At 38.1% G+C, this 25,391-nt stretch overlaps 1 protein-coding gene across 2 annotated transcripts in view; it reads left to right on the top strand.

Moving 5' to 3' along the window:
* The first annotated feature begins 223 nt into the window (after positions 1-223).
* MIGA1 (mitoguardin 1) overlaps positions 224-25,391 on the top strand; it is a 37,404-nt gene continuing 12,236 nt past the window's right edge. Inside the window, exons 1-8 of one of the 2 annotated variants that reach the window (XM_042030421.1) lie at positions 224-341; positions 1,078-1,247; positions 2,999-3,176; positions 4,158-4,294; positions 4,550-4,676; positions 5,116-5,252; positions 6,007-6,130; positions 22,392-22,492. In XM_042030421.1, the coding sequence (XP_041886355.1) occupies positions 1,125-1,247; positions 2,999-3,176; positions 4,158-4,294; positions 4,550-4,676; positions 5,116-5,252; positions 6,007-6,130; positions 22,392-22,492 (927 nt within the window). In that variant the 5' untranslated portion in view covers positions 224-341; positions 1,078-1,124. Of the gene's footprint in view, positions 342-483; positions 668-1,077; positions 1,248-2,998; positions 3,177-4,157; positions 4,295-4,549; positions 4,677-5,115; positions 5,253-6,006; positions 6,131-22,391; positions 22,493-25,391 lie in introns of those variants that run through there. The other variant, XM_042030422.1, reaches the window with a different exon arrangement.

Genomic DNA, 25,391 nt, shown 5'->3' with positions numbered 1-25,391 from the left:
AGCGCGGACGGGCGGGCGCGGTGCCGCGACGCCGCCGCGGGGCGCGCCCCGCACAAAGATGGCGGCGCCGAGCGCCTCAGCCGCTCATATCAGCGCTGCCCCGCACAAAGATGGCGGCGCAGGGGCTCACCCCGCCCCCGCCCGGCCGCCCGCGGCGGGAGCTGCCCGGAGCAAAGATGGCGAGCGCGGCCTCCGGACGCCACGGGTCTCTCTCACGTGGCAGCGGCTCCGCCCGACCGACAGCGGCCGCTTGTCTCTGTGCCGGAAGCGGATCCCGCCGGTCTCCGGGCAGCGCCGGGGCGGGAGCGGAGGGAGCTGCCCGCGGCCCCGGTGCTCGGCAGGTAGCTGAGCGCGGCTGTAGCGACCCGGCCTGGGCAGAGCCGCGCCTTGGCCCGGGAGGCTGCGGGGAGGGGGCTGAGGGGCGCGCGGGGCACCCGGGTCTGTCCGCTGCCCGCCCGCGATGCCGGGGCTGCCCGGGCTGGGGAGGGCTCAGCAGGGCCGGGCGGAGGTGATTTCTGCCCCACGGCCTCCGTCGCCTCCCGCCGTGCCGCGGCTGCGGTCCCGGAGTCGCGGTTCGGAGGCTTCGCCCTGTGTTCAGCATCAGGGAGTGAGAGGGGTGCGCCTGGATCGTGGAGATTACGTCAGGCTATAGCGGTTTTTTCTCACGGTGTGTCTGCAAAATAATCGAAGCGCTGAATGAGATAAACTTTTTCTGGCTGCTGTCAAATATTTTAACTCTTTCAGCTGGCAAAAATGTTCTTCCAACAGTCGTGGTTTCAGAGGCAGTGTTGTTGCTGTGCGTGATTTAGAGGATATAGTAAGTGAACGGCCGGCTAATCAAAGCAGACCGAGCCCTCTCTAGTCCTGGTTGTACATCTGCACGTCTGCACACAGCAGTTGGACAAATGGGGCCTAAGCTGAACCAGCAAATTTGCTGTCTCCACATTACGGCTTGCCTCTACTCCAAAACATCAATCAAACAAGTCATGTACCTGTGATGAAAGAGATTTGAGCTTGTGGAAGAAAATCGTCCTGGGCTTCTGTTGCATAACTTAGTATGTGTCCTTCATTTGACAGAGTATTCTAGAGACCATCTGTGATTGTTTTCAAGATAGTTTCGCTTAATGAGGTATGGGAGAGAAGGAGCCATGTCAGAAGAAGCTGTTGCTGAGACACGGTTTTCTCTGAAGACAGTAGCTTTACGGGTGTTTCATCTTCCCCTTTCTTGGTATTATTCTCTTAACCAGGTAATAAATACATTATCTAAATATTGTTACTTTGTTATACATTTAGAAGTTTATTGCAGTGTTGTGCGTGCTCTTGTGATCTTAGTGTGAATTTAATTTGTACAGAATACCTTGGAGTTTAGTTTGTTTGCCACACTGAACTAAAATAAGCATGTCTTTTTGTCTTTTTCTGCTAATAAATGCTTAGTACATCAGCATACATCTGCTTTACCTGCAGTGTCTATATATCTCCATTTTGTAACAGTGCAATGATTCTCAAAATATCAAAATTCTCAAGTTGCCTTTTTTTTCTTGTAGAATTTTTTTTAGTATTTAAAAGCTAAGCATAACTGTCATTAAATTTTGAATAATAGTATTGAGTTCTTCTTTTAAAGCCCAGGACTTTAACATGACTGTGTTTTATTTTTATTGAATTGGAAGCTTATCAGCAAAAGCTATGTAAAATTTCACATTTCCCTGTAAATACTTTTCTTTTACTGCATATAAAACCAGGATTAAGTATTCTCAGTCTTAACAGTATATGCTCATTTTCACATTTTTTCTATATTTAAGTACTTTAAACCTCTCAGTGCAAGATCACTGATTTCTTTTTTATGTTGCAGCATATTCGTATCCTTTTTAAATACCATGTGCAACTCCATTATGTGCAACTATTAACTTTCCTCTTTTTAGAGGTTTTCATGTCACTGTTAATCAATTTATGATCATGTTTGTAGGCACATACAAATTTAAAAAAAATCTCTTTGTGGTTCTTTGAAACGTTCATTTTAACATTTAATTTTGTGATCTTAGAAGTCTTAATCTCAGCTGTTTGGTTGTTAACTCTTTTCTCTGAAATACAGTAGTCTTGTGTAAGTTTGTGTTGGTGTTTCATGCACTGCCTTTTCCTCACGGAGTCCAGTGGTAGTTGTAGACTTCAGTCAAGGCATGGTACCAGGAAGGGCAGGGTTCTCAAGTCAAAGGTGCTTGACTTGTTGATTGTAAACTCAGTGCAGAGAGAAGCTTTCAATGCTTCTTCAAATTGCACAGTGCTGATAGTATTAAACAACTGCACAGCAATCAGGAGTGCCAGAGTGCAGTGGTGCTCTGTGTGCTCTCTCTGGTATGAGGAATCATATTACAGAAACACCATATGAGGCCTGAGGACTGTGGATCTGGTTTTCTCCCAGCAGTCAGTTCCTCAAGCAGCGTGAGTCTCCAAAGATTTTTGTGAACTGTGGTTTCCAGTTAAATGGCACTTTCCTTCTTTGTATATCTTGCTACTTTGTATGTTACAAACTTTGTTAAAGGCTTTTGATACAAGTTGCTTGTATATGTGGTTCTTATTTACTAATTGAAACACCTGTGAACCTATGACTTCTCTATATCCAAAATAAAATATAAAAAAATTGTAAACCGTTTATTTAGAGAAATGTACTTAAATACATTCTCAAATTGAGAATACATTCTGCTCAAATTGAAACATCACACGAGTGTTGGCATTAGGATCTTCCCCGTTCTTTCACAGTGCAAGAAATAGTGTTGTTGTGAAAGGTGAGTTCCTTCTCAGTATTTTTTTGCTGTTAGAGATTTAATTGAAGCCCTGCATTGTCCTGGCATTAAGAAGAAATTAAAAAACCCAAATCTTTGTTTGAAAGTCATTTGCTTAGATCCCCATAGTCTGTGGATTTGCAGTATACTTTATAGTTCTTGGTGCTGCAGTCTGTCTCTCAGTATATATATTTGCAATTAAGTCACACTTTTATTTCCAGATAAAGCTTTCCCCAGGGTTAAAGAAGCTTTTCACAGTAACAGCAGTGAGTGCAATATCTGTGATTTTTCTGGCCCATCACTTTAAAAGAAGACGTGGAAAGAAAAACAAGAAAGTGCCACCATGGGAACCAACTCATCTCGTATTAGAGTGTACTAAAGCAGCTGCTTCAGAAAAAGGTATGTCATGGAACCCCCAAGTTAGGGGTTTCTTTGTTGTTTTCTTAGAAAGGAAAAAAAAGGGGTATGAGGGGATGGGTGTGCATAACTGTAGTAGTAAAAAAACCTATTTTCCTTTGATCATGGAACATTTTGGGTTGAAAGAGACCTTTAAAATTCGTCCAGTCCAACCCCTGCATTAAGCAGGGATATCTTCAGCTAGACCAAGTTGATCATAGACCCATCCAACCTGGCCTTGAATGTTTCCAGGGATGGGGCATCCATGACCTCTCTGGGGAATCCATCCCAGTGTTTTGCACCCTTATTGTAAAAACCTTCTTCCTTGTTATCAAATGTAAATCGACCCTCTTTTAGTTTTAAAGCCATTATCCCTTGTCCTATTGCAGCAGGCCCTGCTGAAAAGTCTGTTGCCATCTTTCTCACAGGCCCCCTTCAAGTACTGAAAGGCTGCAGTAAGGTCTCCCTGGAGCCTTCTCCAGGCTGAACAACCCCAACTCTCAGTCTGTCCTCATAGGAGAGGTGCTCCATCCCTCTAATCATCTCCATAGGATGGAACACCTGAGTGGGTTTGAATTGTTAGACTTTAAATTTTGAATTTGTCAAATGAGAAACAAAATTACAGTATCTTATAAAGAAGCTGGGCTTCTTCTCAAAGGTGAAGTTTTAATCACAAACCAGGATTAAACCCCTTTTTATCAATAGTGTTTTAGCAATGGGTTTTGCCATTCTTGTATGTGTATCTCAATACTGAGAAATTCAGATCTGATTTTTTGTAGAATAGGAGAATAATTAAGCTAAAACGCATAGTTATTGTTATAGATAGTGAATTCAAATGTGTCATTTCTGAAGTAAATAAAAGAATAATTGTGGTTTGCTTCTAAACTGGATTTTATTGAAAAGAGTAAATGCAATTCTTGATAGAATTGCAAAAGAAGCAATATTTTGAGTTTGCAAGAGCTTTAAAATAAGTGTATCTCTTAGGTTCTAGTTGTTCCAGTAGTCGACAAAACTTGACTCTTTCTCTGAGCTCTGCCAAGGAAAAAGGATCTCAGTCCTGTATCTATGCAAATGGAGGACTTTTCAGTAAATACTCTGGTTCAGTTCAAAGCCTGACTTCGGTAAGTAAAAATGTTTTAAGGCTCTTGAGTATCTATTAACTTGCATTGAATATGCATCTAAAGGCTTCACTGAGCTGAATGAACTTAGCTGAACAGACTGCACAGGCAGCTAGAGATGCTGAGAAGCCACTGTCCTTACCACAGAGTAAAAACAGTTTCTAGGCAGATGGCTTGGATGTAATGTACTCTGGCAGGAATGTGGTTTTAAGGATACTCACTATAGCAACACTTCAAAATCTGTTTATGTTTTTTAAGGTTCAGAGTGCCACCTCTTGTCACAGTTGTGCTTGTGCCAATTCTAATTCCTGGGATAAAGCAGATGAAGATGACATTAAGCTTGTCAATATCCCTGTCACTACACCTGAAAATTTATATTTGATGGGTAAGTCATAATAAGAATATTCAGCATTTACCTACAATGAATGTAAATAATTTCTTGGATTGATGGTAAAGTGACACACAATATTGTTGTGTTCTTTCTCAGTGTCCTGTTGGAAAGAGTCTGAGAACATTTCCATAAAATAATGAAATCATACTTGATCTAAAGTTAGTTTTTCAGAATACTCTTTATTCCATTATTGGTAGTAGTAATCCTTAAAATCAGGCCCCGACACATGGAGAAAATGATCACTTTTCTTTACACAAAAAGAAAGTAAATATGTACTTGGAATATACTGGTATAAGCTGGGAATTGATGTTGTTTCAACTTACATCTCTGTGATAGTTATGCTTGTTTTAGCTACATATTTTCCCGTGTCTCTAAAATGTGAAGGCAGCTGAAGCTGTGTCATGGAAGTGGAGGTGTTCCTGCTCTCCCCTAGGTATGGAGCTGTTTGAAGAAGCACTGAGGCGCTGGGAACAGGCACTAACTTTTCGTAACAGACAAGTTGAAGATGAAGCCATCTGCGGTTCCATTAAGCTGGGAGCAGGAGATGCAATTGCAGAAGAAAGTGTAGAAGTGAGTATATTCAGTCTGTAATCTGATGCTGCCCTGACAATTTGTTCTGTTATTACCTGAATCTTTCCAAATTCAAATTCAGTTACCAAACTTGACAATTGATTCCATTTCCAATTTAGTGGTACTGCATTTAAAGGAGATCTGAATTCATTCCTTCTGAGTTTTTTTTGGTTGGGGCAGAGCATGGGGAGGGAATTAGCATTATTTATCTTTTGGCAATTGCTGATACATCAGTGTTTGCTTCTGGACAGTATTATCGAGCTATCAAGCAGACAACTTCCCCACACATAATGCCCTGGATCCTCTTTTTCTTTTATGATTATGTGAGAGGGTATCTGCTTGGCAAAGATAAATGTATTGGGGAAAAACAATCAATTTGTGCATATGCACAAACAATGTGCTTGAACTTTGTTTTCCTCCTTTCTTATGAACAAAATGCTAAAAATATTTTGAAATAAACAGGTATGTGTGACTTTCATTATTTCTAGTGCAGCAAACATCACAGATAATTCTAAAGTACTTTAAAATTTAGATTTTATTTTTATTACACTAAATAAATTATGTGTGTGTTCAGAAAAGTGTATGTATTTTGGATGTTGAAGTTTTCATCTGACAGTGTTCCTGTGTGGTTTGTAGGAAACTCATGTGGCATGGTTTGCTTCCTTTTGTGAAGGCTGAATATCTTTGGATTTTACAAAGGAATCTTACAGGCTGTAACCAAATAGAAAATCTTGTAATGTCTGTCTTCTTGCAGGATATCATTAGTGCTGAATTCATTCATAAGCTTGAATCTCTTCTTCAAAGAGCTTATCGTCTTCAGGAAGAGTTTGAAGCTACCCTTGGGGTCTCTGATCCTGCTGCCCTAGCTAATGATATTGGTGAGTACTGCTATTTTACATCTTTTTTGCTTGTAATGATGGCTCTTGGGGGAGGACTGAAATATCCAGTGAGCAGAATTATATTTATCAGTACATCAACAACAACAAAAAATCACATTCTTTACATTATTATGTTGTTTGATGAAGTGCTTCTATTTTAGATAACACTGGATTGAAAGGAAATGTTTTTCTTTGTAGCTTGTCAGTATTTAAACATTTATACAGCAAGACTATATGACCCTTTTTATAGCAAATGTGTTTCAGTAATTTTACACATCTTTTACACAACCGTGAAACTGTGTATGGTTTGTCATAATTTCTTACTAAAAAGGAAAATGAAACTAGAAAGACATAATCTCAAGCAGATAGCCATTAGCAAAGGTCTTATCTCTAGTGAGTGAAATTTCTCACAGTTATGAGTGACTAAGCTGTTACAATGGCAAATATAATGAGTAGTTGCTGCCTGACATGCTGATTAAGTTCAGATTGATTATTTTTATTTAAAGAATTGGTTTTGGATGTTCTTAGAGACGGATGCAGTTGCAGCCTTTCATAATTCAAGATGAAGCATCTGGTCTCAAATACCTGTCAGAGTTTAAAGGCAGAGCACGTTCTGGGATTAGCCCGTCAGGAGCCGTGTGCCGGGCTCCAGCTTGCCTGGCACGAGGTGGCAGTGCTGTGCTGTCCTCTCTTGGCCCTCCTTACCCTGCATCGACTGAACACAGCCCTGACTAAGGGGGGAGTTAGATTTAGGTCAGAGCTGGCTTTCTGACACATCTGCATATGTAATCCTTAAAGCAAAAAAGCATTTGAATGTTTCATTTTGGTATCTGAAAGCATCAGTCAAGTTGCACTGTATATCCGTTATAATTAGAAGTTTGTGATTTCTGTCTTCAGGCCAAATTAATAAAATGGTACTTGAAGGACTTCATGTGAATGCTCAATGTGTTTAGTTATTGTTTTGCTTAGTTATCCTGGGATTATTTATGTTTAATATTTCATTTTTTAGATGTGATAACTAAATTCTTGTTTACCAAGAATGTTCTGAGAATTTCATTCCTTTCAAATGTTCTTTGTAGAAATAATTTGTGATCTCTTGAGTAGATGTCTGTTACTTTATTATTTAAATTTTATTTGTGCTGGCCCAGATGAGTGAGGAAAAAAGTGATGAACTTTTTTAGTGAATACTGTTTTCTATGTTCAGGATTTGGGGCTTTTCATCATTATCTTCCTTGAATTTTTGACTTGAACAGCAAGTGTGTTAAAGGATGCTTCACTTTTTCAGAATGTTTTAATAAAAAATCAGAAGGAAATAATTTCCTTTTAAGTGCTTGTGATACATGGAAGATTTTTGTTCGATATTTGATATATTAACGACAGGAATGGAAGGGTTCAAGAGTCACAAGAATAAGCAGGTCCAAGAAAATCATGAAATCCCAGTGGTCAAAAGAAATAAAGAGACTACAGACTTCTTTGCACTACTAAGAATAAGAATAATACCCTACTGCAAAATACAAACTACAGTTCTGAACAGAAACAGAGATGAAGGGTCCTATGCTGTGTAGGAATGAATATAATTTGTGGCAAAAGAGGCAGCTCAGATGTTTTTCTGGATGCCTTATACCTAAAACTTCTTAAAGAAATTAGATAAAGAAAGATCCTAATCTATCATTTACTATTCAGTAATCTTGGAAAATGAGAATGGGTGTTGTTTGTTTGTTTTTTAAGATTTTGAGGTAAATTGGTAACTTCCTAATCATTTGGAGCAATCTCCAGTGTGTCATGCCTGTGAAACAGAGTTGCAGAGTTTGCAGTTCTGTTACTACAGACAAAATAATAAAATTTAACTTGTGCCAGTTGATACAGTTTCATAGTAGGTAGGTTTTCTTGAGCTGTAGTTTTTTGAGAGATCTGCAGTTTGGTGAATTAGTCTAGCATAAATTAGATTATAATATTTAGCTCACTGATGTGAACATTTATTTATATTTTTGCCTGCTGTTAAGGGAAAGATTTACCTTTTAGGGAAGTTATTTGGTCAAATGCTGTAATTTTATTAGCTATAGAGTTGATTATAAAATCATTTGTAGAGCTGGAAATTGATAAAAATTTATAATTTAGGGCATTTAAAGCATTGAATTAATAAAAAGCAAAGATTAGTAATAAAGATCTGAGTTATCTCTCTAAATAGTTTTAATGTAACAAACTCCATTTAATCCAGGTAGGTATGAATTATATATATAAGTGAGAGATTTTAAAAGAAAAATCATGACGAAACACTCTAGGAAAGTTACACATCATAATCAGTGTAAGTTCGTGGCATGCTGCTGTAGAAAAAGCCATTTGTAACCTTTTGCTATGTGCAAAGGGCAGTACCAGCACAGAGGCAGAGAGCAGTCTTGGGTTTGTGTGGTTTTAGAATACTGTGTCCAGTTCTGTTGTTCATATTTCAGAAGATTGGAGATTCTAGACAGCTCAAAGCAAACCATAAAAATTTTCCATGTTTTGGAAAAACAAGCTAATCTGTGGTTCAAGTTGGGCATGTCAGCTTCTTATTGAAGAAAATACTGAGAGGTGACTGACTTGTTCTGAATAGCTGCTTACACATGGAAAAGGCATGTGGTGCTGGGGGATTAGTAGACCTTGTTGTCAGAGTCATAACTAGATCGAATTTCTAGTTGTTCAAGTGAAACAACTTAAGTTCTGAAGTAAGCTACCCTCAACACACTTCAGAGGCAAGATTATTTTTTTCTAGTGCTGTTTTGAGGGACATTTTCATTCTTTGAGAGGAAGATACAAACCTGGGGTTAAATAGTCAGTGTAGTCTTTCTGGCATTTCCCCTCACTACTGTTTTTCTTCTTCTATGGGCCTTGGAATGAACAAGAACAAGCCTTTGTCCTGAATAAATTTGTATTGCCCCATCCATGGAAGTGCTCAAGACTAGGCTGGACAGGGCTGTGAGCTACTTGATCTAGTGGTGGCCGGGGGTTGGAAGTTGATGATCTTTAAGGTCCCTTCCAACCCAAACCATTCTGTGGTGACACTTGCAGCTGGTTGTTAAAATGCTTATAACCAGCTCTTGTGCTTCAGGGTTTCAACTGTTGACCCACAGCAGTAATCAGAAAATGTTTAGCTTTGTTTTTTTTTTCTCTGATACATGGGAAGGGTAGATATGGTTTGTGGATTTTTCTTCCGTTTTCTCTACCTGAAGTTCTTGTGATCAGCCACAGCTGAAGTTGAGGCTCTGACAGTTGGGCAGATGCTATCAAGTGCTACATAAATGCCTGACAGGCACTTCTTATTCTTATTTATAAGTTGTTTCTATATGGTTTATAAAGAAGTCCCAATTTGTTCAGAAGGAAAATTACAAAGGTAAAAAATTCTATCAATTTCTCAATTTCAGTAAATTCGTCTATCAAACTTCTGGAGCTCCTGAAACCTCTCTCTCCCCTACTTACCTTCTGTTCACAGATGTTGCTCCTTACCAAAACCTTTAAATGTTATTTTTCCCTGATCAGCATTTCCCTCTACCTAATCAAATTAAGATCTTAGTGCTGCCATTGGTCAATCATACCACAGATTTGCTTTTCACTTCGTGATCCCACTTACTATTTAAAGTTGTTTGTGCATGATAAACAATTTGCCAAGCAGCAGCCCTCTGGAGGAGACTGTGGTAATGTGTCACATGGGAGAGTCAGGAATGAGTTACCTGGGGGCCTGTTGGAATACAAGAGCTTATCACTGCAACCACTGTCTTCCCTCATGTGCTGTGTCTGAAGTGCTTCTGTTCTGCCTGCTAGGACAGCTACTTCCAATATTTCTAAATATTCAACTTTCAGCAGTGCAGAAGATAGAGGTATAAATAAATATATTTTCTCCCTGTGGGTAAAATACTATTAAGAGTAATAATAAAAACAATTGCAAATAATAATTGTCAACCTGTAAGCTGTTGTTGAGTTATAAATTATTAATACAACCCTGGAAAAGACTTGCATTTTAAATAGATGAAATAATGGAATGCCATTATGTTCACTGTTGTTGCATTCTCCACTGGACTTTCAGAATTATCATATAAATCAGTAAGCTATAATAGGATTTCTGTAGAAAAAGTACTTCTGGATGAAATTAAAAGAAACATGTAGGGCTAAACTGTGATTGTTTGTATGCTGTGCCTCTCAGTACTGTGAACCAGCATGGGAAGCCTACAAACAGGCATAAGGCTGCACTCCATCAGAAAGGAGGCAATTGGCAGAAAACTATGAAACAAAATATTCATCTTGTTATTTCTGAGTGATGAATGTAAAGGCGTGTAGACCGTTAAAAGCTTCCAGTACTTTCTGTAGTCTGCCCTTGAAGAAAGTTCTTTTTTTTTTCCTGTTTAGATCTTTTTCTAGCAGACTGAAATGTTAGTCGAGTTAACTTGGGAGGAATGCAAAGAGTTGGGAGAGAAACAATAGCTTTACTTACAAGCAGAGTTGCAGGTCAGAGGGGAAAATTCTCAAATTGTAGGGTTCCTTGTCAGCACTAAATTCCTAATACTTCATATTATTATTTTGATTACTGCTGTTAAAAGGAATGCTGGCATTCAAACTGATGGTGACTTGTGTACATTGGTCGTTAAACTTTTGACAGTATTAAAATGCTTTAATGTTAATATGTTTTAATTTTTAAAATATTTCCTTTTAATTGTGTCTCAGTTATACAGTTTAAAACAAATGAAGTGTTTGAGCTACTGCAGTAAGATCTCTCACAAAGGTCTGTGTTGTTGGATGATTTTGTTGAAAGGTTTGTCTGTTTCTTTTTTTAATTTTCTTCTCACACTCAAAGATATGTCTGGCATTTTGGAGAGAATAAGCACAGCCTTTAACCTAGTGGCAAAACTGTTTGGAGAACTGATTTACATATTAGAAACCTTTTCTTCAGCTGATCTTAAAACAAACAAAATCTTTGCATAATCAGTGAAGCGTTGAAACCTCATTTTTATGTAATTTATTAACACAGACTTCTATAATGTCTTCCTGTCTGTGGATTAATATTTACAGCCTGTATTTATCCTTCCTGCCTCTGATGTGTTATTGGAAAAATTTTAGTTTGAGTGTATTATGTATTATTTGACTATGTACAATAAATGTTTCTAGATATAATTCCTAGTCTCCAATGAGGAGCAGTTTGTAAAACTTCACTTAGGTGAGCTTTAGTAATACATACTATGACATAGTTTAAAAGCATATAACTTTTTATGTTAGCTTGAAAACTTTTGCTTACTTTGTTCCTTCAAGATAAATTTACATTAAATAATTTCCTAATTTCTTAGAGGAGGCCTAAACATTTTTCTAGTGGCTCAAACAGGATTGAAATCGCAACAAAAGAAAACAGCAGCTTTTTCTCTAAGTGTGGAAATGTATTCATCCCAGCAAATGGAGGGAAAAGGAAAGAAAAGAATATTTCTAAGTCTGAGGAAAAGCCCAGAGAAGTTATCCAATCCTATTTAAAAAAAATAATAATACATATTTTGTACATAATTTTTAGCTATTGTGGTTTGTTGAAGTTCAGTAACTGCTAAAAGCATGAGGTCTCTCATATTGCAACTTCCTGCTGCAACTCCTTATTTCTGACTCCCAGCAGATACTCAAAGTGCAGATGTTTGAATTGGATAGTATGTCTTCCCTAATCAGTAATATTTAAATCTGTCCTTTAAAGGCATGTTGTCCAATATTAATAACACTTCCTTTCTAAATTGCTGTCCATAAAATTCCTTATCAGAAACCACCTATGTACAATGCTTGATAGTAGAGTAAGATTGGTAGTTAGAAGTTCAACTTAGCGTAAGCAAAAATATTTCTTCAAAAATCTTGTCTATGAAAAGATTATAATGCTTGGCTTTCTCAGTGATACTTTTAGTTTTGGCAATACTCTACTAAAAATGCAAAGCAGCTTTGCATAGACATGCAGTGAAGTTACTGGTGCTGAAAAATATTGCTATTCACAATCTGTATTGTTTTGATGCTATTTGCTAACATGGAGCGTATCTGTTATCTTATTTGTATCACTGTTTATCTTAAAAGCTGAAATCTTTTCAACAGTGGCTCAAGAATATCTATTTTACTGGTCAATGACCCAGCACTGGAGAAGTCAAGGTCACTTACTATGGTCGCTTAGCTTGGAGGTTTTTCCAAAAACACTTCCAGTAAGATCAGAAAGAGTCTGTTTCTGGTTTTTGAGGACTTTTGTTACTGTTTGCCCAACAGCTTTGCCATTAGATCCAACTGTGTGGGCTATTTATAACCTCATTGCTTTCCCTTAAATGGCATCCCTGAGCCCTGTCTTCTTTCTGTCCACACCAAAACTCCTGTCTAAACCCTTGTCTCTCTCACTTCTTGACTCCTAACATGTTTCGTCTTGCCTTGTCCATTTAAAACTTGCTTGTCTGACATGGACTTAACTGTTGTTTATAAAAATCACCTTTGCTAATTTTTCTGACCAGATTATTCCTCTCTCTTAAGAAGTCTCTGTCCCTTGGGAGCTTCTCTTCAAATGAAAGTCCTCCTTTTAGCACTAAAAGCTGCTTATAATGGAGCCACAATCCACCAACATGGTTTTATTTCCCAGACTTTGTTCAGTTAGCTGTTCCTGTGCATCCCTGCTCAGGCCTCCTAACATGAAATGCATCTCAGCTAATTCTGCTCATTCCTTACAATATGTGAGCAGCTGCAACTGTCTCTTAGTCCATTAAAAAAAAAATAGTACATATGTACTTTCTTTTTGTGTAAAGAAAAAGTGATCATTTTCCCCATGTGTCGGGATTTGAATTAATAGCTGCTTCGCATTTTGAAAAGTTATATATAAGTGGAAAAAGGCCTCCAAATGCAGGAAGTTGTTTTTTTTTAATTTCTCCTCTCTCATGTTCTTGTGATACATTCTTAACAAGTTATAGTTTGCAGATTCTTTTTCTTACTAAAAGGTGTACATGCACTTAACTTCTATTTGTTTGTATATCTTGTGAGTATAAATGTGCTAGAGGTAGGAAAAATCATACCAGACAGATGGCAATGAGTGAAGGTGGGATAAGTGTTTATTTTTGTGGCTGGAGTACTGGCAGTGTGAGGTTATATAAACTGATGATCAAGAACATATTTTGGCCCATAGGGCCAATTCCTCTTTTAGAACTTCTCTGGAAACAATCTCTTCTTGCATTGCAGTCGACTTTTAAGAGAGGCTTGTCTGAAACATTTTTGGGCAAAATGAAGAAAGGTGAGCCAGAATAGGTTGAGGGAGATACAGACAGTGATAGTTTAGAATTCGAAAAGACTTCCAAGGTAATCAACTCTCTTGGCTTGGTCCCTTAGTCTTGGAAGTGCAGAAACAATGCTTTGAGCTTTCCAATTGCTTTGGAGTGCAGTATCAAAATGGAATATTGACAGAACCATAAAATCAGCAAATACAGATCTCTGCACTGCAGTTTTATTAATTCAGTAGTTAGAACTAAAATAGATACACTTCTGTATCTATTATTTTTGAGGACTTAAAATGAAATTAAAACATTGCTTGTATGTAGACATAACCAAAAGCTAAGAACTTTTCTTAATGGATGTGTCTACTATGTTTAAATCTTGCTGCCCTTTAAGTAGAAGACTCTGACACATCAGGCTGGCATAAATGGTTGTGGTGTATCCACACAGCACAGTCTTCAAGGATTACTATTAACAGGACTTGCTATTTAGCACTTGCCATGCCCCCTTCTGCACATTTATTTGCCAAGCATATAGTTAGGGGATGTTTTTTTAGTTTTTTACCCTATAGCTGGAAGGCTCAAGTAGCTTGTGTAAGCATTTCATTTCTAACGACCTTTTAGTATCTTACAATTTTTTGTAACTTCTGTTTCAGCTTGAAATGTTTCAAAGTTGAAACTATATGTGGGAGTAAACATGTTTTTGTGGGAAGTTATAGCAAAAGTGAACAATAACAATGGAGGGAGTAAAAGATATTATTTATGTGTCATTTTTCTCACATGCATGTATTTGTGCAGTTAATTGCTCAAACTCTTAGAAAAAATAACTGGGATTTTGATGGTTCAAACTAAAGGTATTTTTTAAAATAAATTACTGTCTCTGATTCTCTGTGAGCTATCTGGACTGTGCACATGTCCCACCTTACCTAATAATCCAGTTTGTGGCGAAGCGCTGTGGTGTAACTGATTCAAGACCACATGTCGATCACACCAGGCTTTATTCTCTCTCCTGCTATTTAAAGCTGCCCTTGTTCTACATGGAGAAATGCTGTGAGTATTTAAAGGTGAATGTATGCATATTTCCACATGGCTTGGCACTGATTAGCAGCTGCTCGTAGTTAAAGTTGCCATCTAGTCAATATATTTGTTACCTGTGGTAAGCCAGAGTAAGGTGAAATAAAGCAAGACTTGAATAATAAAGAATGTACATAATTTAGGTGATCTCCGGTGGTCAGGTTACTCTAATCATTACTTGCTTATGATTCAAGTATTAATATGTTGTTACTAATGCATTTAGCAACCTTACAGTATTATTAACTTGGTTTTTTAGATTAAGTGTGATAATTGGTCTTATTTAGTAAACTAAAGATTTGGAAGAACTCTTCATAGAGTACAACTTTATAAGTATTCTTATCTCATTCTTTCCCATTCTCAAGGGCAAGGGGAATGCAAGCAGGCCCCAGTCAGTGGGGCACTTAAGATATTCTTTAAGTCTTATTGCTTAAAGTTAAGCATGTATCTTAGTAATTTAGGTTCTTAAACTGTATCTGTGCGCAGCTGGGTTTGCAGAAGCCAGTCACATTCCTGAGTAGTGTCACTGGAGTTTGCAGCATTCTGTAAAATAGTTCTGCCCTGAAACTGAAGGGAAGACTGAGATTATTAGGCTGTTCTTACAGAGTTTTTCTGTGTCAAAAATGCTCCATTCTGAATAGAGAGTCCAAGTGGTAGCCCAAAACACACATGTATGTCTGCATCTTTTGATTTTTATTTCACTGAGGATCACCAGTTGTATAGCTGGTTCTATCTTTGTCTGATAATTCAGGGGAGAGAAGGTATCATATTTTTCTGATACTGTCTTCATACAGGTAAGTGGAATTATCAACTGCTGGACAGCATATGTTTCTTTTAATGGAAGAACAAATGACTATGTGGGTTCCTTCTGTCAGGCTGTCTTACTTGTTTTGAAATGTCAACATCCCTATAGCATAGTGTACTGGCTAAAGAAAAACCTTCCCAGAAATCTTACTTTGACAAGAACATCTTGGACCATAGCCTTATGCTGTGTCCAGCAAAGTAGGTTTTTTGCCAGAATACTAAACTGTTTACTCTTTTGGGTTTTATATAACAAGTCGGGAAACTAATTTGAAAAAAAAATTGAAGAAATACTTAGAAACACAACAAGTTTCAGGAGCTGAGCAACAGTTGCTGGTTATTATATTGTCCCTTTCCATCACTGCATGTGCTAATATCTGCTCTGTGAAGAAATGCATGGTGGGAAAGCCAAGAAGGTGGCAATGAATTGCCTTGGAAAGAAGCAAGGGATACTCTTAGTAATGGACTGGCATAAACATCCTGCTTTTGAGTACCCACTGACTTACAGGTGTAGAAGAACTGAGGCCAAAGGGAGAAATTCACTTTTGAGACTCCTCTCTCAGTCTGGTGAGAAGACTTTTCTACCTAACCTGCTTATGGAGGCCTCTGGCATAGGAAAGGTACTAATTTCTAGATGTGGAAGCTTGAAAGTTAACCTTGTACTTTCATCTTCTGTAAATATGATACTGCATTTTGAATCTGCTCTTCATCCCCATGAGTTAATGTACTGTCACACTGAATGGGGTTGAACAGACCATTCCTTTGTCACTAGAAAGTGTCTGTGCAAAAATAGCAGTAGGTTGCACTTGGTTTTGAGATGTGAAGAACTGAGAAAAGGCAGCGACGTTCAAGTCTGATGACTGAGGTGTCTGGCAGGCTCCTCGGGGCTGTGCTGTATAGCCTGGGGCTTCAAAGTCTCAGCTTTGAAGTAAGCAGCACTGGTATTCAAACTGGTCTTTGCTGAGGACAATAGAGATGTGATGCTTTCTGAACTACAGGAGAATGGAGTACCCCCATGAAGAGGAGTGACAACTTTGTTCTGCACATCCATCTAAACAGATTCTGTCCAGATTAGACAGCTGAGCAAACTTTGCTTGGTTGCCAGATCTTCTGTCTCAAATCAAATACAAGCACAGAAACTGTTACCTAAACTAGTTGACTTGAAAACAGAAGAGTGGTCAGAAGCAGAACTTTTCTGTAAAGGATAGGGATTTAAACCTTAAAATCGGGGAAGATCCACTGATTTTTAGCTTCAAGGTAAAGAAGTTGTGAAAAATGGTAACCCTGTGTAAGTGTAGAACCTTATAATGTGCAGTTATGAATCAATGTTTACATTTTCCAAGAAATGAAAGACTGTGTGATAGGGAGAGACCTTATAGTGACATGTAGTTTACACGAGATACACTCTCAAATCTATTTCAGGATCATATGTCTGTAAAGCAGAGAGTCAGAGAAGTAAAACAGAGAAGTGAACACATGCATACATCTATTAGTGTTTATTAAGCTGATTTCTCAGCTGTCAGCACACATGATGTGTTAATTCAGGTTATAAAATACACATCAGATGCTGCTTTATCTTCTTAAAATTCAGATTTCAGCAATGCAGCACCACGTGTGTTTACTCTGCCTCTTCCTTGAGATCATAGAGTTTCTCATGGTGAGGTCTTTCTATTTTGAGATTTTGGTTTTACAATAAAGCATGCTACAATGATTCAGACACAGCTTTCACAGGTCATATCCTCTGTAATGAAATGGTATTTTTAGCCTTCTGATAATTTCTTTGCTTTAAAAAAATTGCAACTATCAGAAAATATTCCAACTCCATTATCAATTTATGGAAGAATTTTTTAGCAGGTTTAAATCTTGAAAGAATCCTTTATCACAGTTCCAGAATATCAAATTTAAATGGTCTTTCCTAATATTTTTTGTAATTTAATGTACCAGTGTGCATGGATTACAGGAAATAAATTGAAATTACATTCCTTTCTCAGGTACACTTGATTTTTACATGGAGAGACTAAAATGATTACTTGTGTAATTTTCTGCTGTTTATTTACCTTTGCAAGATGAGAGCAATAGGATGTAAGAGCAGTAGCCATGTTGCTTTGTTTTACACACCATTAAACATGTGCTACTCTGCAGTACCAATGTAACTTTATGGACAAAGTCAGCATCTTGAATGTCTGAAAACAGCCAAATTATTATCAACATCGCAAAAATTGTTATTATTTCTTTCCAAAGTATTTGGTAAATCTCTTGAAGATTGTGAGAATATTTTAGGCAAATTGCATCTTTTTCCAGAGGACAGATACTGCAAATCAGTACCTCACAGTTTTCAGGTGGATTTTATTGCTTATGTGTGTAAACTGAATGGATTGTACTATTAAATTTTTATAAGCATTCTCTACTTATGAAGAATATATTACTGTCATCTATACACATGCTTTTAATTCAGCTTTTAATCAGTTGTACCACTTTTGTCTTAAGAATAAAATCAAAGTAATACAGAACAGTGACTGAAGAACATCTTGGGGTTTGCATGATGATAATTAGGTGAGAACCCAGTGTCTTGGAAAATGGACCTTTTTATACCTGTGTGAGTGTGTTGTAGGTAGAAAGCTTTTATGTGAACCCTGAATATTGTATCTGTGCTTGGAAACAATTATGAAAGCTCTGTTGAGTCAACTTTTTCCGAGGAAGTAAGATTTGGCTCTCTATTCACACATAAGCAGAAGATCATTCCCTGCATGAAAACTACTGAGGTTTCTGTTAAGGATGTAATTTGAAGGCTCAGCAGGAAGCTCAGCCGAAGCTCACCTTGAAAAAGGCCTGTGTGTACTAGGAGGAAGGTGAAATTGCAAACACTAATTACCTGCTGCTGTCCTGTGCTCTGTTTTCCCCTGTTCTTCTTCCCCATTAGACATTTGGTTGCTGAGTTCCTGGTCTCACACTGGTGAGCAGAAGCTGTGAGTTCACAACAGGGCCCTGCTGGAGGTTTGAGCACCCACTGAGAGCCAGGCTGGAGTTTCTTCTGTGGGTTTGGTGGGCGTGGGACGACCGTTGCTTTGTGTTCTAAAGGAATCTGTCACTTCAGTTTGCATCAGAGCAGTCCCAACAAAGAACCATGAGACACGTTGAACTTGTGATACATGCTGATGTACTGGTAGAGTACAAGATTTGGTTAGATATTTTTAAAATACCCTGACCTGAAATACATTTTCATGCTGAAGTCAGTAACAGCTTTGGTTTTGTGCAGTTAGATGAGGTGCCTCCAGCTATCACAGTTATTTGTGTTACTGGAGAATGTAAACACATAATTTAACACCAGATCCACAGATATCCGTGGGGGTAGCCCGCTCCATTCTTGGTTTGCCTTTTTTAACCTGTGGCTGTACGACCCAGTCATGGAAAGGGGCCACCTGAAGGCTGGGATTGTTTTCTTTTTATAAATACATAAAATAAAATATTTTTATAAATATGAAATGACATAAAATTCACTGCTTTCTAGGTGTGTCCTGTAAAATTTCATGTAATACTGCAGCAGCTACTTGGTAGAACTGATGATCATCACTCTCAGAATTACGACTATTTATAAATGTAAATGAAGCTGCTTTTGGATGTTTCAGCAACAGGGGTGACAAACCACTGTGCCACTTGTAACTAGCTAGAAGACTGTGACAAGCTCTCATGGAACTGAACCATGTTGATTCATGCTGCTGTACTGTCTGAACTGAATTATTGTAATTCCTTTTACTGGGCATGAAGCCACACATCGAAGGGACCTGAGCACACAACGTGGGCTGGCAGAACACTGGGCCCCTGCTGCTCTTAGGGTGCCGTGACTTTTCATAAGTGGATTCCTTTGCAAGGTTTTTTCCTCTTCAGAGTCTATAAAGTTTGTCCTTTTTCATCCTGTTTTCCTGCTTGTGATGGATTAACTGCACTGATTTTCCACTGAAGTGGGAGGGCTGGGCAGAATAGGTAACCATGACTTTAATGGTGGTACTTGGAACTAAAATCTGTAACTCACAGTGAGTTCTTTACTAGTGGGTAAGTGCTTTCCTTTTTTAAATGTGTCAGCTAAGTGCCAAACTCACTTGTGAACTCCTGCCACGTTTCATTCAGGGTTGGCAGGAAGATAACATATAACATAACGGTTTTCAGAGTTTTAAAACATTATGTGAAGGTGAATGCTTCCCATTTGAATACTAAAAAGTTAATTTGTGTGCAGTTATGAAGGTCAGATTTTGCTCTGAGAGTTTAGGGGTTTAGCTTTGTGCTCTGTCTTACTGTGAAAACCTACCAGAGCAAAGACAAATAATTATTCTAGATCAGTACTTTGTGGATAGATGTGAAAATATCTTGGTTCTGGTATTTTTTTTTTATTATTTTTGGTCTTGTTTAATAGATAGTTGTTTGCAAAACCTTATAAAGCTAGGATTAATTTAATAAGCTTTAGCAGTCCTACATATTGTTCCATTTTTTTAATACTTTAATTTAAGGACCACATATGCATTTTAAGGCGCTACAACCAAGAGCCATGATGGTAACATCTGAAACTCTACTTCATCCTCTTTACAAATATAAGTGAACCCAAAATAACTCCTTGGCTCCTCAAATAAGTAAAGTATATTTGAAGCTCACATACTTGGTAGTCTTCCCTTCCTGAAGTTATTAGAATCTCTAAGAACTGGGGGTGAGTGTGTGAGCAGTTGCAGGCACTGGTGGGTGAGTTCCTCTTGCAGCTGTTCATTCCAGGAGTCTCTTTGTGCCACTGTCTCTTTTTTTCATGTTCTTGTGTCTAAGAATGTTCTGCTGGTACTTGCATGGTATGTACTCCAGCTGTAACTTAATTTTCACCCTAGTGAAATTCCATAGTGAATTTTCGTAATAGCGTGCTCTCTTCACAGCATGGGTATTGATAAGCACCTGCTTGGCTAAGGATATTTTAGGGTATTAGGGTGGTGGTGGCCAGAGTCAGAAATAGCTGACAAGGCTGTTGTGTTTTCTTTAGGGAGGCTGTACTTTGTGTGCACATATCACTTACCAAAGGCATTATTTCACTCAGCATTACCAACCTTGTTTTTAATCTTTTTTTTTCCTCATAACATGCAAATTTCATGTCTTTTTCTGTAGCAGTGAGAATTTTCTTTGAGTAAAAACCACAGATATTCCATATTTAACTAACTAAAATGTTAAAAACATACTGGATTGGTGATAGTTTTAGGCCCTCTTAGAAAACTTGGAAGTATGAATTTTTCAACAAAGATAGATTTAGTCAAAATTTCATTAACTCTAGACCTTCATGTAGTCTATAACAGGCTGAATGCAAGATCTCTGGAAGAACCCCTGATTCTGTGTTGTTCTGGGCTGTGGTTCCTTTGTTTACACGAATTTAAATTTTTTTTTTTTAATGTGTGTGGAATAAATTTTAGTTAAATAGCATTATACCCATTTATATGTAATCAACCACATAACCCAGAGTTAAATAATTTAGAATCAGTCTGGGGATATGTTCTTGTTATTGAGCTGTAAACTCACATATAACAGTAAAAGCAGCTTAGGCAAAAGGAGAGGCTGAAAAAAGGAGAGCCTAAAAATCTGCAGCCAGACTATAGATTCCTGTACTACCCTGGGTCTAACAGTATTATTGCAGTTTCAGCAACTTTTATGTGAAAAAGTGATATTGGAAAATCATCTGATGTAATATTAGAAGAGAGGTAATGCAAATCATGAGCTAGAAAAAAGAAACATCATGTTACCCATCTACTCTTAAGCAGACCTCAAGCTAGTGCTTTACAAACCACAGTTTAGTTTTCTGTTCCAGCATTTCAGATTCCAATGTGTGATTGTTTCTCAACCGGCTTGGAAGCTGCAGTACTTTTCCTCTTGGTTTTAAGAGGTCAAAAGAAAGAACTAGTAAGAATGAACTGAAAAAATCAGACTTCATGTGAATATTGGTGAAGTCGTGATTACAATTTGCCTAACTCACTCTAGTAAAAGCTTTGTCCAAACTTTGAATAATTTTTTCCCTCAGTGAATATTCCCAAAGACAGATATTTGTTCTGTGCAGTTTTTGAGCTGTCATTCCAAGTCTGTAACTAATAAAATCATAACAACCACCAAAGTAATAGTTAAGCAATGTGGCTTTGTAGCATTTCAAGTGATGAGTAAACCGTCCCAGTAAATTGGCATTTGGCCACTTCACTATGTAATGGTGTTTTTAATGAAGTATTGCCCTAGCAACAGGTCTGGATGACATTGGGTAGCTGGTTGCTGCTGACTCTTAGAGATAAAACAGACTTTTAGGAACACATGTGTAATGTCTGAAGGTAAAGTAACCGAAAATAAATGCATCTGTTCCACTGGGAACATAGGATGGGTACCATCAAGCCAAAGTCTGACTTACTGACTTATGAATTTAATCCTTCTGTGAAAAGTGTTTCTATACGGTGAAAACCAAACGATCTAAGAAGTGCAACAGTTGAAATCTGAGAATAAAATAAAGCAGAACTGAGAGAAACTGTATTGCAGATGATTTTAAGAAAAAAATCAGTTATTTAAGAATTGTGGTACTGTAGGAAATCCTTCTGGATATGTTATTTCAAGGGAGAAGCTTTTTGAGGAAAGAGGATGTAGTGAAGATTAAAAGCTTCACTTGCTCTCCTGAAGAACCAGCAAGTGAAAAAAGGCATGAGACGTAGAAAGTGAAACAAGTTCAAGTGAAACTAAAACTTGGGGATGTTGTTTTTATTAATGAACTTTTATTTAGAACACTATTTCTTGATGACAAGGACATTGAGTAGTGTTACATAACACAGCCAAGTCAAAAGCTTAACAGAGGGTCTAGATCAATATAGCAAAGTAATATCATAAGATAGAGACATCTTCAGAGGTCTGTAAAAGAAAAGGCAAAAACTTTGGCCAAGTCTTTTTTTCTTCTTCCAGTTCATTGTGGATGATATTTTAAAATCTACTGTAAAGACAGAAAAACCCCGTCACCTTTACATGTATTAGTGGGTCATAAAAGAATTTACTCTTATAGTAGTATAATGTTGTGCCTTCTAAATGAGATACTGTGTTAAAGTATACATGAAACACATTTTCAAGACGTAAAGGGAATGTTCTGATAGTCTAATAAACTCATTTTTTTAATTTTAAAGATAAAAATACAGACATTACTGTAAAGGATAATGCGGATGATTTCTGCCTTCGAGATACATTAAGCATTGTGTCCACGGACTCCTTTGTTTCCACAGCTGAGGTAAGACTCTTAAAGATTGCTTTTGTAAAGATTTATTGATCTATTTGAACAGTGAACAGAAGAATCCTATTTTTTTGCTAATCATTATAAGCAAAATATATTTCTCTTACGGGAAAAAAGGAGCTTTTCAGGCTTAGCTGGAACCAGCTTTTTTTTTTTTTGGTGCACTGGCACAATGCATCCTCAACTCCTCCTACATGGAAGGTGCTTTTGAAAAATATATCACATTTTCATGAGTGAAAAAGCAGTCACTTAAGGCTGTAGTAGTTCTTTCCACCATGATTATATCTTCCTGTTCTTTTTTCCTATTGCTTTGCCATACTATAAAGATGTATGAAGAAGGCTTTGTATTGTTTGGACATGGGGGGTTTTTTTGAGAGGAAATTATTAGAAATTGACAGCTACCTGTTTTAGCATGTTTCATGCACAATATGGAGGCACCAGTTTGAGCTGTTACTCTGTTGTTGCACCATGATTAAATCGCTTAGCAGGAACCAGAGGTCTGAGACTCTGTTCTGGGAGCCCTGGGCCGGGCTGGTGGGGAAAGCTTGTCTGGCTGTGTGGGGAGTCGAGCGGGGACCCCACAGCTCCCTGGAGCCACCACTGGGAAGGGGCCTCAGTCCCAGCTGTGACAGTCCCTGGAGGTGGAGTGGGACTGCCTGGGAGCCTCCTGACTCCACAGTGGGAAGCTCCCTTAACAACATAATATACTTCCTGTAACTTGATCTAATCCTCTGGGATAAGAGCACAAAGGATGCGTAATAATCTCTGGGTAACAGGACATTGCCTTTTAGCTGAAGTCTGCTACAGCTCCCTTGAAGTATTTGAAAGAGACTCATAAGCAGTGACACACTTACTTGAATGAGGAATATCTCCTTCTCTAGTCTCTGGGGATCTAAAGTGATCTTGAAAATACTCTTCTCCAAAAAACAGGAGAGGCAGTTGGCCTCAATAGATCCATTTTGTCACAGATATTGCTCTCATGTATGCACTACAACTAAGCTACTAAAGTCAGTTGCAAAAAGAGAGAATTGCACACACATTCTTTGCAATTGTTTTGACTGTCTATTATAGGGTTTGTTTTTTCATAACACAATTACCTTGATTTACTATTTCACATTAAATTGTGATGCCTAGCATCCATTCCTAACAAGGATTGTATCCATAGAGACTGGTTACTCTTTGCTGTAATTTGGACAAGACCACAATTCAAGCTTGCTTCAACTCTACCAGCTCATGAGAGGAGCTGTAAACCGTTATAGTTTGTACACTTTTTATCTTTCTTTTTTTCCCCAATGAACTTTCATAGTGTTTTTGCAAGTATGTGAAGATGGGAACAATCCCTTGTGCTCGTTTGTGCTGCTTGGCTTAAAAAAAAGGTGAAACCAACCAACCAACCAAGCAAACAGAAAGCCCCAGGATGTATTACCTCAGTGAAATCATCATCCTCTCCTGAAGCTATGTTGTCCCAATATCTGCTAAAAAATATTTGAGTCAAAATTGGAAATGTAATTGTCTTTAAGTATCCTGGAGATATTCTCCACATTTTAATACCTCAAAGCCACTTCTGTCAACTCGTTCTTCCAGGACAAAGTTACGAAGATTTTCTCTTCCTTTCCAGCTGTTCTATCCTTTGCCAATAGAACAAACTCTCTTTTCTCAGATTTTATTGAATAATCTAGTGAAACTTTTAGGTGACAGAAGTCCTGAAGATTAATAGAACATGAACAATTTGCAGTTTGGTGTTAGAATCAGAGCACCGTCAGTGTTCTGGATTAAATAGGATCCACTAGGCTTAAACTACAGGATCAGTTAACTCTGTAGTTGTAGCTACAGGGCATCATTGTGTAGTGCAGGGTAAAGAAAGCTGTGAATTGGTGTTCTCGTACAAAAACACTCTTACCTTGATTTAATATTTTGTCCATCCTCAGGAGGATGTGTGGTGGGGAAATGCTTCACGTTATGGCAATGAGAAGGAGCAACAACTACTTCCCAGTGTATTCAGCTGTTAGTAGAGAACAGTAATTGCTTTAACTGGATTAGAATTGACAAAACAGATTCTTTTATTCTAGACATGATGATATTGAGTAGCTTCCTCTTGCTTATCTACTTTTGTCTTTTCTTTTGTTCTTGCACTAGGAAAATAGTGGAATGTTTTAATTTAGGCTAAGAGGTCTGAGGCTTTTCCAGCTTTGGATTTGTCTCACCTAAGGGCCAGATAAGGCAGTTGTTCTTTCATCAAGTTCCCTGATTGCAGTGACAATATTAGTAACAGTCCTAAACTCCATTGCCTGATAGAAACATTTACCAAAGTTTTTAAATCTGAAATTCATATGTGTGTTTATACTGCTCTGTGATTATGCCCTACTGGAATTAGTAATTTCACCTTCCAGGAAATTAGAACGTGGCACCATTTTTTGTGGCCTCATCACACTGCAAGCTGTGTGTTGACAGTTCCTTGGCTTCCTTCTACACTGCATCCTGTCCCAAGGAGCAGGACTAAGTATTCTGTGTGACTCTGATTTTTGGAGACTGGAAACTGTTCGTGTTTCAATGCTGACACACAGGTCAAATTTAGCTCCCTGCCTGCAGGAGAGAGAATGGTCATAAAACAAGACACAGATAGATACTTGAATGGAAATTGATAGGGATACTGATTAGGAGGCAACAAAAATGTCATGCTGTGTTATATTAGACCAAAATATAGGAAAGAGCTGTACAAAACTGGGACAGTTGGTGGGGTTTGCATCACGTGCCCTTTTGATGAGTTCTACAGGATAGCAGGAGGGTGTGCCAAAACTTCATCTTGGCTATGGCTGGTGATCAAGAGGATGCTGGGGATCACTCATTTGATGACTTCCCATACAGAGTTGTGCCTGTCTGGACACCTACAATACAC

This window comes from Corvus kubaryi, unplaced genomic scaffold (genome assembly GCF_017639235.1).
Source record: "Corvus kubaryi isolate FWS band 111438036 unplaced genomic scaffold, C.kubaryi_AGA036_p1.0 37334, whole genome shotgun sequence".
Classification (NCBI taxonomy): Eukaryota; Metazoa; Chordata; class Aves; order Passeriformes; family Corvidae; genus Corvus; species Corvus kubaryi.
Note: the sequence above shows the minus strand (reverse complement) of the source record. Positions and strands in the feature narration are given on the sequence as shown.